At 37.9% G+C, this 14,235-nt stretch overlaps 1 protein-coding gene across 7 annotated transcripts in view; it reads left to right on the top strand.

Moving 5' to 3' along the window:
• Nucleotides 1-14,235, top strand: part of LOC133521091 (leucine-rich repeat flightless-interacting protein 2) — a 42,979-nt gene that overhangs the window by 19,646 nt on the left and 9,098 nt on the right. For 4 of the 7 annotated variants that reach the window (XM_061855850.1, XM_061855851.1, XM_061855849.1 and 1 more), the window contains one exon: nucleotides 12,740-12,866. In XM_061855850.1, coding sequence (XP_061711834.1) covers nucleotides 12,740-12,866 — 127 coding nt within the window. Of the gene's footprint in view, nucleotides 1-4,581; nucleotides 5,374-5,437; nucleotides 6,121-6,247; nucleotides 6,590-12,739; nucleotides 12,867-14,235 lie in introns of those variants that run through there. The other 3 variants (XM_061855848.1, XM_061855853.1, XM_061855852.1) reach the window with 3 other exon arrangements.

The following is a 14,235-nucleotide window of genomic DNA, read 5'->3' as shown; positions in this document are numbered from 1 at the left end:
AATGACAATCTGTAATTGTAAAGGAAGCGATATCTTGTGATCATTTATAAAACTACCACAGAACATCTTTGAGTCGTTTGGGAAATACCTAGGTCATTTTTGAACTTCCTAAAGGCGTTCTATTATATAATTATTTAGCTGCTTACATTCGTAAACTCAGTCATAAAATTAATCCTCTAGTAATTTGTTAAATTTAATGACCGGACTGAATTAACAGCTGTGAATGAAATTAATTATGAAGTGCTAACTGTCGACGATTTATCGACGACAATCGACAATTCTTCGTGCGTAAGTCTTCTGCGGCGTGGACTTTCAACTCTTGCTTGTAGTCTCGTCTATAAACGATGAATTACCAAGTGACATGAAAAAGAAAACTGATAGGTATGTTATCACTACGCCTTATAATACAAAGTCCCCCGCCGCGCCGCCTCTGTCTGTGTATGTACGTTCGCGATAAACTCAAAAACTACAAAACGGATTTTCATGCGGCTTTCATATTAGTATTTGATATTTATCACCGCTACGTTCTACAGTTACAGCTGTTAGTAAATATATTATATTATATCATTTGTGAAAATGTGCGTGTGATTGGAAACATCTTTTTTAAATGTGTCAAGTCTTGATTACAAAACTTACCTAATATAATTGAAGATTTATGGTGCGAAAAATAGTTGATTTAATGATTACAAATTGTCAATAAGACGTTACTGCCATTAGGATGCAATTAGAACTAATCACTGTAGGGCCAAAAGGGCCAACACTTCCTATTCAAATATTGACTAGTACGTAGTTCTTCCTCATCTAGGCAAATGCTTTTTGCTAACTTTCGCACACATTAGAGCTACCTTATGGTAGTTATGTTTGTGATCGTCGCGTTGCTATTGTCAAGTATTGTGCAGGCGCGCCCGTAACGTCATTGCGTATTTGTTATACGGCGCTTCGAAGGTACACTTCACGGAACTCAACAAGCACCACGGGAATTTAATTATTAGATTCGTAAACACTATACGCAGACTTGCACAACGCCGATAAAGTTCACACATATCTAGAAGTCCACATTGTAGAACTACTGTATGCTTGTGAACGTCGCGTTGCTATAGTTGCTATTGTCAGGTATTGTGCAGAAGCGCGCCCGTAACGTCCTTGCGTATTTGTTATACGGCGCTTTGAAGGCTCACTCCACTGAACTCAACAAGGACCACGCACGGGAATCTAATTGTTCGTAAACATTTCATGAGCTTTATAGTAACATTCACCGTCTAGACAAACAAATTACTTTAATTTTATTTTGGCCTTAATAATTAGTTAAAAAGTATGTATCTTTATAATGTAATTTACCGAGTATTATAAGTAAGTGTATTACAATCCGTAGTATTCGTATTGTACATTGTTGTAATCATGCCACATTTGAACTCATTTGATTAATTTTACATGTGTTTTTATGTTCTTCCTCTGATAATTTCAATGTCAACGTAATACCTACTAACATATTTGTTTCATTTTCATTGTTATCAAACGTTTCATAATATTTACATTTACTGCTTGGGAAATGTTTCTACAACAATGTTACATGTAATACATCTATATAAATTAAAAATGTCCATTTTTGTCATGATCGGTTGCAGGACTCTTCTCCAGAATCCGTCTAGATCTTTATCTTGTTTCTAATTTTAATTAAGCTACCTATTCTGTACGCAGTGCTTCCCAAACGCACACAGCTTTACCTTATTCACGCTCTTATTAATGATTTCTGTGATCCTGTGATGAATAGCCTTAAACATATCCGAGCATTGGGTTGTCATATGAAAAAAAAAATATCCTGATAAAAATCGGGACATATCCCTATAAATCCTGACATTTCCAGCACGGTTTCTCTAAAAATGACCAAGTGGTCCACTAGCCCCATAACTGGCCACCATTACCTTCTGTGTGTCTCTGTTAGCTACAGCATTACCATCCCTTTCCTCTGTCTAACTCCAAACTTTCGCAGCCCTAACAAACGACGACCGATCTGGCCCCATTGGTAGTGACCCTGCCTATGAAGCCGATGGTCCTGGGTTCGAATCCCGGTAAGGGCATGTATCTGTGTGATGAGCACAGGTATTTGTTTCTGAGTCATGGGTGTTTTCTATGTATTTAGGTATTACAACACAAGCCTTCTTGAGCTTACCGTGGGACTTAGTCAATTTGTGTAAGAATGTCCCTATAATATTTATTTATTTATAACAAAAGGACCAAAAATAGTGACGTGCCAAAGGCAATAATAACGTATGGGAACCCTATTCGCGCATAGTAACCAAACCGTCATAATAGATTAGATGATACAACACTGACTTGTCTAGAAAATCGCATTCTCGTCTCCGCTGATAACTCGGCCATCCATCATCATTTATAAAGGCCGTTGCAAATTTATCACTCCAACAATAGTCGTGTAATCCTTACGTGTCACCTGAAGCTAACACTTTAGCTCCCCTTTATGGCCCTAACAGCTTTACGAGGTCTCCGCGTTGACCCAGATCCAAGACAATGAGACAAGCGTGGCTGTGAGATACATTACACGTTTACGTATTTAATCTGAGTCTGAGAGTTGAAATGAAATGTAACTTGTAAAATGTGTACAATTGCATGTTGGTTAAGGTAATTGTAGATTAAGATTGTTTTCTATTCTTGAAGCGTAGCGCAATAATACAAGTGTTCACACTCTTTATCAACTAGTATATAAAATAAACTACTAATAAATGAATTTTCCTTTTAAACGCCATTTAGATGGTTCCACCATATAGTGGGTTTTAGTGAAGTATTTTTGGACACAGATAATTCTTTGAAGTATTTTGTTTGTTATTAATGTTATTATAAATAACAAAAGTACCTACTTACTTCATTTAATTCCTTGAAGTCTCGCTAACGTAGTGTTATATATTTCCTGAGGTTCTGAGACTTGTTACCCTTAATAAAACGATGCAGATTGTCGGTGCAATGGTAAAATCGAAGACGATATACTTATCCGCATGTCTATCACTAACGTGGTGACAGATCCTCTTCAAACTTCGATGTCCGCGCCCGCGGTAGCACCGCAAAATAACCCTAGAGTCAGACCAAGCTAAGTTGGCAGCGATTCCGATAGCCCAGGCGGGGCACGTGTTATTTAATTATGACGTTTACTTCACACTTGCACCGTCTGGGCTATCAAAATTGCTGCCAACTTATCTTGGTCTGACTCTACCTACACCTACTAACCTATATTGCAAAATGCGAAAGGCTTACTGCGCTAATCCATCACTAAATTGTACCTGCTTGAACCCTGACCTGTGGGGTCTATGTCGACATCGACACTACCTGCAACATTCACCAGCGATGACTAACTTACCAAATATTATATTTCGCACACGTACCGCCTACTGATTGTTAGCTTCCATGTGATTAGGCGTTTCCTAAATGAACAACGATAACTTCTTTTATATGTAATGTCGCTATCAAATAAGGATGGATTGTCATTGTTAAAACAGCAAAGGATTCTTAAGCCAAAATACCTAAACTACTTTTAATAGGAAAGAGTTCTCAAAATATCTAATCAAGCTGTAACAGTCCGGCAATAGAGTCGTGTTCAGTTTGTGACTTCTCAACCTTCACTTGCATCGAAAAAGACACTACTCAACTTATTTTTCATAGGGCCTTCGTCAACGTCACTTCACTTATATTCAGTAAAGTAACCCAATTGAAAAAAGATCATAACTTCCACCTGCTTTTTGCAAAACTGAATAAATGAATTGACAAATTAAATTCAGTGCTTTAAATATACTGTAGAAGTATCGTAAATAGGTAAAATTAGCTAGTAGGTAATAGTTACATTAAGTACTGTCAATTCAGACGCTCATGGGGCTCGCATCAATCGGAAATTGATAGAGAGTTGATTACAGATCTTGAGCGGTAAATTGCTATTGCATTTTTTCTCTAAGCTTCTTAGAAGGCGACACCGGTACCTGGCGACGTTAACTACCGGTGTTACGCCTGACCGCCTAGTGATTCATTTACGACCAAAAACGATAGGAAATGCATGTCGTGTGTGATAAGAATTGGCGTCTCAAGTTTGTGATTGGTCACTATATTCTCTTCGCGTGGCGTAAGTTGCGAGAGACTTGTGCGGAGGGGCTAAAGTGAAATTTGCTCAACTGGCCTGGGGTAAACAATATTCTCTCTAACACCACATCTCGTTTTTCTACCGTTGGCTCTACAAATTCTACAGTAGTATAACTGGGCTATTCCTTGTTTCATGAAATAAATAAATCTGTCTCCTATGAGAAAAAACATCCGCTTTGCTACGTAATAGTAATAGGTAAATAAAGCAAACTTTTCGTTTATTGGTAACTGCTATAGAACACTAATATGTATAGCATAATAAAGTGCTTAGGTAATGTTTAAAGATTCGGGAAAGTGAATAAGCAATTAAAGTACCTACCTAACCCGTCAGTCACGATAACAACTAGTCCCGCATCCGCTCCCGCTGCCGCTTCCGCGTCTGCCGCGTAACGGTGCGATACGATTACGACAGCGATATGCGGTTGCAAGCACGTCGACGACAGTCGGCCGCCGGCACCGCCGCAAACGCTCGTGTTTCATGTTTCATATTCACTGTTATTGTTTGTTTACATGGGCAATTTTCGCGCGGAATTACCTTTCGGTAAAGAATTCAGTGTTTAGTAAATAAAATAAAAAAATATGTGAATAATAACATATTAGTACTATTCATTATATCAACAAATAATAATGTCCAAAGAGTGATTAATGAAGTGTAGAAAATCACCGATAAGATATTGATAAGTGCTTAAGTTTTTGTTTTATCGCAATCGTACTGCAGTGCAAAAGACGCAGTTCATATTTTTTTAAACCATTGTTTATCCGAAGGACATTCTAAAATTTCTTACACCATTCATTGGTGTGAAAGCGTTTGTTGACAAACACAATCACAGGAATGCGTAAACGCTCGGAAACCGTAGTTCCTCGGACATAACAATACCTGTTTACTCGATGACGCAAATCATGGGTTCCCAGTCCAAAAGCGCAACGCCTGACAATAGCGACGACGAGAGCGGCGAAGCCTTCACCGATGGAGACTTTGGCGACTCTGACGATGAAATTAATGTAGAGTTAGACGTAGTAGAACCTATTGATGATTCCAAACTTAACGAAACGGTAAATTCTGAACTGGTAGACATGGAGATCGCTCACGGCGCCCGCAACGGCTTCGACGATGCTAAAGTTAACGGTCTTAAGAACGGAGACGCGGAATGTGACGGGATGCCCAGCGCGCGGCGGGACTCACATGGCGACCAGAATCCCTCTATCGTCGGTATTCTCGGTGGCCAGCAGGATCATGTATGTATAACGTGCCCCTGGTACAACTTTTTCTGCGTCCTCTTGTTTGATAATTTATACTTAACAGCTCCCAAATCTGATGCTCATCACGAATATCTGCCATCAAAACTTGTTCAGATTCAGAAGTATTATTGTCAGTAACTGTAATACACTACATCGGCTACATTACATTTAATCAATTCAATCCTGATTCACGTTTTTGCACATATCGTCCTGTCCGCTTTTTGTCATTATCCTGGTTCCCGCTTTTACACATAGCCAATCTTTCCTCTTTTCCCATGTGTAAATTCAGTTGCAAAATCTTAAGTTGATTCACACATGACTCATTAAGTATAATACCTGCCGTGTAGTTAAAGCCTTTTCCTTTCCTCCTCTTGTGTAAACTGTAGTAGCAAAGCAAAGATTATAAGGTTGTATGGTCAACGAAACCTACACAAGGTCGCTATTATCTTATCAAAATTTCCTTTACGTACCTTCCAGAGGCCGCTCTAGTTTTCTTAAGTCATCGCTGTTTGCATAACGTGCCCTGTAACTGAGATTTAAAATTCCTTCAACTGTCGCTGTGCGTTTTACGTGATCTTTAAATTAGCATCTATGGTTGCGTTAGCTCAGCCGTAGATAATGTAAGGCATAAGGCAGTGATACTTGTGCGCGTTGCGGTGAGACCTTGTTCGCGAACTAGGTGGATAAAACATGACATTTCCGGAAACTTTATTAAGTTTAACTGCCAGGACTGTTATCCTTTACGTGAGTGTTACTAAGTTTATTTATTCTATATTAATGCAATGTTGTTTTAAACTGTCCTTTTGGACTGAAGTTTCTAGGTTAAATTATTGAAACGAACACGTTCCGTCTTTGCTCCCATTTTAATGCAAATTATGACCATTTAAAGAGCTAGCCTTAATTTGAGTAATTTGTGTCATTAAGTTTTCGTTGTTTTACAAAATTCGGCATTAAGAGAGCAATCAACATAAATAATTGTACTTAGGTAGGTAACTTCAGTCATACAATGCAGCTCATACAAAGTAAGTACTAAAACACTTGTGTTCACGTACTCCAGTGTGCCCGTCAACGCAAGTCGGTTTGCACGTGATCGCATGCGTTTTTGTGTGAATTATCTTATTCTGAAGATTTCATCGGATGGTCTTTAATGAGTGAAATTATGTCGTCTCCGGAGCTTTTGCTACGCGTCGTCGGCAGGTTCCTGCTTCTCTATGTGAGTTGTCCATCGTCACCTATTTGCTTGTGATCATGTGTCCCATAGGCGTAATGTTATAGTATGAGTTAATAGCATGATGTCATATAGTCAAGGGGCTTCCTGTTAATCCGTCGAATTGTTTCGGGTATGGTTATTATTTACTGTAAAAATAATTCTGCTCTGCGGCGTTGTTACTTTAACACAGCCATTGTGTTTCTCTGGACATTGGGTTTCTCTAATTGATTGATTTAATCGGTTTTGACTGTCAGACACAAAAATATTCTGAACCATGCGGCGTCGCGGTATGCCTAAAGTTTTATTCTTATTTTAGGTATGTGCCATCTGTGGTGGACCGATAATGTAAAACATTATTTGTTTCCGATGAGATCATGAGCTCAAATAAGCGACATAATCGTAGGTATAATACAGTGCTATCGCAGAAATGAATGATTCTCCGCTCGCGGCGATAAAATGGAATATTACTTCCCATTATGTTACCTAGGTAAACGGGTGTAACATTACCCTTTGTCTCTTTAATTTTCTTATTTAGAACCCATACATTTTTGGTTGGTGCTGCTATAAGTAAACTGCCATGGCCATGGGTTCCACCTCATGCAACACATCTTCATATGAAGTAGGCTTATTTCAGTTGAAAAAAGAACAGATTTCACAAACCATTTTAAAATGCCATCATTATATGGTCTTTATCAACAGTTCCACTTTACCAAATAATGCTTTTGCGAGACCAAATGCATCAATTAAAAAATACCAAAATCACTTGGTGTGCCTTATGTGCCTATAATATTTGAAGATTTCGACATAATCATCAGATTCTTTAAAGGTTTACAAATGTTTTATATATTAGTCTCTCGATTGTAGATGTAGATGTGTCATACATGTGTATGTCTCAATATAAACAAACAAGGCAACCCCGACGTCTTCGCGCCCGACCAAGCGAAGTGACGACAACTCGTCCGCACTCGGGTTACTCGGGTAATTATTATAGTTTATGCGCATGCATAAACATTTCACGTCGTACGCCGAGATGGACGCTTCACGCATAACTTAGCTGTCAAAATTCTTATTTCAATTGAACCATATTTTTTGGTGATATATATTATGTCTTTTAAACTAGTAAACGCATCTCAGGCTGAGGATGAGATTCTCAGCGTACATGACTCTTGTAACATTGTAATCAACTTCGGCTGAGGAGTTTTAAAATTAAACCTTCTCATGAGCCAATATTGTCAAATTAAGATCAGATGCCTGTTCTCTTACAAATCGAGAAACGCTAATTGCTACTTCGGATTGTGTTTTAAATTAAGTATCGTAATTTCGCAAATCATCGTATCCAGAATACCAGCCGCGACACTAGCGTGGTAAAAAAATCCGGATCTAATCAATATAAATTACCTAAGTATTTTTGGGGAGTAACTACGAGTTTAAAATAAATGAATATGTGTGTCCTTATCAACAGTCACAAATGTAACAATGAAACCAATCCGTGTATCAGTCACCGTATTGGAATATCGGTGTTAGCAACATGACTAACGCAGCACATCGTTCGCGGCAGATGGTGTTAATGTTGTGCCCTGTATATGGAACAACTTTGTTATGTACGCCGTCTGTTTGTGTGTAATTTACCAGATTATGCGACTTGAGCTCTCAAAGACGTCTGAGTTCTTAATAGAGTGACAAACGGCTTTAGAAGTTTGGAAATGTTGTCGGTGCCCTAATTATGTTTTAGTGAAGTGACAAACATATGGCTAATTTTGTAAAAAGGCCACATGTCACTTGTCAAAAGCAAATTCAATTATGAATCACATTTTATACACCGTGTTTTTATTGAATTCCATTAACTTAGGGGTATGGGTAAGTATGTATTGGGTTTGGAGTGGAATTCTACCAGGATTGAATAGAGTAAAACATTATTTTGTCGCAGACAGCAAAACGATACGTGTATTCATTTGTTTGTAAATTGAAAAAAAAAGAACCACAGACAAAACAAAATAGCTTCCAGCTAAGGAATATTGGGTTTAAAACCTGTTTGGTTTATATGTTCTAACAGTATGTTTAGAAACTAAATGGCATAGTTAAATAATAGTTACAAAAAAGAAAAATCTTTTTACTTTTTTATGTTAAAAAAGTAATTAATGTTCGTACTCGTACTAAATACTAATCAATATACATATAAACAGGCCTTAAGGCAAGTGTACTCGCTCGTAGGGGCCTTATCAGTTTTTTTATTGATTATCTTCGAAATGGAGTTAATTAGAACACCGATGTCATTGAGAATGTAAATTAATTAAGCTCAGGAATACACCCGTGAAATCAACGAAAAAAAAACACGGTGTAAAGAAAGGTAATATTTGGTAAATTCCATGATGATATTAGAAATGTCACAAAATATTTAAAATCCAATCCAATCTTCTTAAACATTCACATGTTAGACTTCTCAATCCATCAGATGGTATGAAACTATGTTTACTGACTCGTGGTTGATGTTTGCCTTTTATACTTACATAAAAGTTAACAGCAGACTCACTCGTTCAGACCTTGAATTACAGTGTCCAATGAAGCATTAGTCACACATTTGGATTCGCGACAGCTTACACAGTGAGAGGAGTGACCTTTTCGTCCTTCGCCAATGTCCAAAATGACGTCATTCTCTGCGCGAAGTCGCGACCACGTGGCACGGCTTGACATATGTGTACCTACTCATCATATTTAGCAACATACTTAACTCACTATTGGGAGTTGTTCTTATTCTTATTAAAATTATTCGTATTATGTCCTTATTATGTGAACGATCATTACATCGTTAGAGTCAGTGTGGAAAGGGAAGAGTCATGTATTGGTTTCCTTACATTCCGCGACTCTTCTCTGTTGTTCTAATTAGTTACGTTTGTTATTAGTTATAGTGCCCATAACACTCGCATATATCTAATCTAAACACGCAACTGTGTATGTGAATAGAAAGTAGCGTTCACCCGATTAGCTGTTTTTTGCGTTTGAAATTGACCATGTTCTTTCTAAGTAATCCAAGTAAGTAGTACATTTATTCCGTAAGTGAAGAGTAAGCAGTTTTTGTACGTCTCTGTAGCGGTTCGGGAAATCAATTGAGCACAACACGCCTGCCATCAACATGTTTTGTATCATGCCTCAGTTATCAGCAAACTCATCAAAACATTGGAGTTTTCTCTGTTCTATAAATACTACTTGTCACGAACAATAGCATTTTATCGAATTCCTTCCTTATCACTAAACGATAAACTAATGTCTCCTTCCATTAACCGGTGTTCCGATCCTGCTAAAGTCACTAAATCCTATGTCAGGAAAATGAAGAGCTAAAACTTTTCAATGAAAATAAATAACAATAGTGGCTAGAAACTTACTAAAAATGAATTTTTGGGAAGACAATTAATAGGTTTTGGTTAAATTAAATCTAATCTTTTCCCGTTTCTATTCCATTGTAACGTGTTTGTGACGTGTTAATATTTTCTGACACAATCATTGAAAAAGCTACCATTGCAAAATTGCGATCGGAATGTGGTTCGAATGCTTAATTAATGTCATGCGATTCTGGCTTAGCGTCTTGTTGCAACTAAACCAAGCATTAAGGTGCAAATGGACATAAAATAAGCAATGCAAGTAATGTAATAACTAATTGTGGCCCTAATGTCACTTGGTGGCCTTCTGCTTAAAAGATTATACATATATACAATTCTTGCAGTGTTTAGTTTAGGAATTCACTTTTGAAAATTTTCGCCGATTTTGGCTTTGTTGTACAGGCCTAAGTCACGTTTTGAGAATCTAAAGTCCCAGAAGCAGATATTTGATTTTTCAACCTGTAACTTCTTAGTTACCTACTCTATGTATGAAAGTGCAGGAAAATAAATTGTGGAATATATACAAACTTTTGTACGCGTCTCAGGAGATTTTTTTTATGTTTACATAATAAGAATTGTTATTAGATAAAGTCGTGACGGCACGCATCTCTCCACTTTGGCCGTCTGTTTCACAATCCATCGAGCAGACTCACGCCGTTAGGATCTCTATTGTTTAAACCGAGTACGTCTCTATCGGGAGAACGCTTCCTGTTGCCCGCATTTCAACGGTTTTATTTTTCACGCCCCTATACCTACGATTTTCAAAAATAATGTAGACAAAATACTTCCGCGGCGAGTCTTATCTCTAAACGTCGAAGATTTTATGTATTTCTACAATGTAGGTACACAACTTACAGCGACACGCTAAAATATTTCCAGAAATTGTATAGTTAGTAACATCGACGATTCATAGAAAGACATCATAAAATGTAACTATATATTATAATTTATTCGCTGTTATACTTTCTCCAGTATCACTCATGTTGTTCGCATTGTATCCAAGTATTACAAATTAGGTTTACAATTCCAATTGTGTTCTTATTGGAATGTAAAGAATGTTGTAGACATTGTCTGAAGAAAAGCATCGGTATCAAACTACCTGTCTAGTCGAGCGGTCTTCTTCTTCTCATGGCGATGGTTTCAGACTGTGCGGGACCAGAAGGTAGAACCTTTTATCGCCCTGTTTCTCACATCACAGAGGTCCTGCTCAGAGCTTGCACGCGCTAAAGTGAGGTGTTTGACTTTTAAACCGGAGGTCGTTGGTTCGAGCCATACAAATCCTACAACGAATAGACCGTCAAGAAATTGTACTAATACAACCAGGACTGGCTTGAAGGTCAAATGTTAGTCAGTTTTTCGTAAAATGATGTACGTGATATCTAAATCCTAGGATTTCAAAACTACAGAACTCTTTGCTTAGGTACTGTAATTTGGTTTGAAAATCAACTTTAGTAGTCATAGATTCCGTCCCTAATTTACTGTAGTTATTAGCAAACAGGCGTTCGTTTTATGGGCGTGAGTCAGCCTCCCGTCTAGCCCGTCGCTCGTCGAGGGGGCTGCCCCAGCCGTGCCCGAGCCTGTATTGACGCAGACACTCCTTAACCTATGCTCGCCACGTTTTATGGATGTTGTGTTACAGTCGTATCACTAACTATGCCGTTAATGTGCTTGTCTACTAAATATACAACCCTTTCCCAAATTTTATAATGGTTTACGATTGAATTTGATTGGACAAGTGGATTGTGGATGATCATGTTGGACCGCTTTTTCGACCCCAAAATGGGCCGGTAAAAAGAGTATCTTTTGCGTTATATGCGTGCGCGTAAATTATAATTCAAATCAAAAGGCCAATTCGAGGTCGATTGAAATATTGGAAATGCATCGTGATATCATTTGAAATGTCAAAGTCATTTTACCATGCCAATATCTCGAATAACTAAACGCTAATCTCGATCGAGAATTAGTTCACCGACCTATCATTGTGTCGTGTGTCGTCACGTAATCCTGTTTCTCTGTAAAATCGTTTTAAAACTATTACAAGGTGTAACCTAACGCGGAGATTTGGCAACAACTCTTTGAAACAAGAACCCCCTAATCAGCCAGAACACTAAGCATTTAACCTAATTGTTAATGTTGCGTAGACCGACCATCACCGGAACGGATCGCATTGCACTGTCGAAAAAAATGTTCAATGACGTGACGCCTTTTGTTATTCATAATTATTATTTTTATAGTCTTTTTAGTAGGCAACTCAGCGATATTTGAATGCGGTTTTCCTCGTTGCTAATTTGAGAACTTGCGACACTTGCTTACACATTTTATATTTCCTATTGAATAAGGTGGATACATCGAATCGACGGAAGTTTGCTGGCTTGAGAAGTGTCTTTACGATGCTTCACGTCACTGAACTGAACCACGCTGAACTAAACAGATAATACCGTAATTAGGTATTTCAGTATTTTAGGTTTTTTCTTCTTTATTATTGCCGGCGTTTAATAAATTATAGCACTAGCGCGTAGTATTCTTTTCCCGTGATTATGGATCTTGACGATCCTGATCACTGCGTACGTAAAAGCAGATAACCATCTGAAAACAAGACATACTATTGCCATCTGATCCATCTGACTCGTCTACATCACTAAAGGTTATGTTTGTCTTCAAGTTATGTTGATGTTTTTTCATCATTAATTTCCATCCCAACAAGTCCTCGGCTTTCTTCACAGTGGACTGGTACGCCTGTGAGACACCAGATATTTATGTGGTTCTGTTTTTGTTCCAGGCGGAGCAACGTCTAGCGGCGCGGCGGGCGGCGCGGGCGGAGGCGCGCGAGATCCGCATGCGCGAGCTGGAGCGTCAGCAGCGGGAGCAGGAGGACCATGCTGACAAGGCCTACGACATGTATGCCGGTACGTAGCCGTCACTCTTACCAAGAGCGTACCAAGACACCAAGCAAACACACCCTTCTTAAACTACAATAGGACAAGAGTTCCAATATAGAAGAGACGGGTACCTGAGTGGATCAGGCTAAGTTAGCAGGATATGGTTTTTGACACGCAGTCATCAAAGAAGAATATCGGCGAGTCATATAGCTTGCCACTGACAGCGGTGACGATGTCCATTGCACTCTCTGGACAGTGAAACGACAAACAAGGAAGGATCTAACAGACAAGCATTTATAGGGAGCTGGCTTGTTATTGACGTTAAATGCTCTATTACCTAAAGCCCACCTCCGTCATAATGCATAATGTGGCTTACAGTTAAATGATGCCTGATAGATTTTTCGGCATTCAATGAACTACTTATAACGATTTGTTAGATGAGTTTCCCAAACGCAGTTATTCCTTGCAGCTAATTTTCTTTTCGCCGTTATTCATAGTCGCAAATTTTCCCACTTTTTAAATTTCCCTGTCTTACTATTTTCCAGTAGCGACTTTCATGACCGCATTTGTTCATAAACGCATTTTTTCAGATTCGTTTTATTACTCTGTAGTTTATTTATTGCTCGCAATATTTCCCTAAAGCAATTTTTAACATGCTTGCATTTGTTTACGAACGTGTTTTTGTTTTATTCGTTTTGTTATAATTCCTTAGAACATATATTAAGTAAGTTTCTCGGTAAATATAAAGTTATTTAGTTATTTTGTCCGGAATCCTAATAGAATAATTAGATCAAGATTATCTAACTGCAAATATCATAACCTGTATACCTATCTAAAAGTTTTGTTCAACTTTTCACATTTGTATTTCCACAACAGTGATGTGTTGTTAAATATATTTATTTTCATAACAAAAATCAAATCCTGTACGGTCAGCTGCAAATGTTATATTGATACAAAATATCGACGTGTCAAAAATACACTACCTTAATGAGGACAATGAGGTTGTGTATACATATTTATAGCGTTCTGATTGTATCCATATTTTTGTAATTGACCATACCTCTTGTTCTTGTCCGCAACAACATACATTAGAAAATTAATACTTATGGATTCTAAACAAATTAAAAAAAATGATTCCCTTCCCTTTATTCATTTAAAGTATTATGATTATTTTAACATTTTCAAATCGACTATTCGACCCCACACACCTCTGGTGGGAGAAAACGTTTAGGAAATATAGCTACGGAAAAAACACAACAAGGAAAAAAAAGAATTCAGAAATTAACTGCAGGTTAAAATTCAGACAAAAAAATATCAGAAAGAGAAGCAAAGCGACTGTAAAAATAAGCTGCCGGACAAAAAAGTGACTAGGATAATCGCTTTCGGGAAAAAATGC

This window comes from Cydia pomonella, chromosome 9 (assembly GCF_033807575.1).
Source record: "Cydia pomonella isolate Wapato2018A chromosome 9, ilCydPomo1, whole genome shotgun sequence".
NCBI lineage: Eukaryota > Metazoa > Arthropoda > Insecta > Lepidoptera > Tortricidae > Cydia > Cydia pomonella.
The sequence above is the reverse complement of the archived record's forward strand: the minus strand, read 5'-3'. Positions and strand labels throughout refer to the sequence as shown.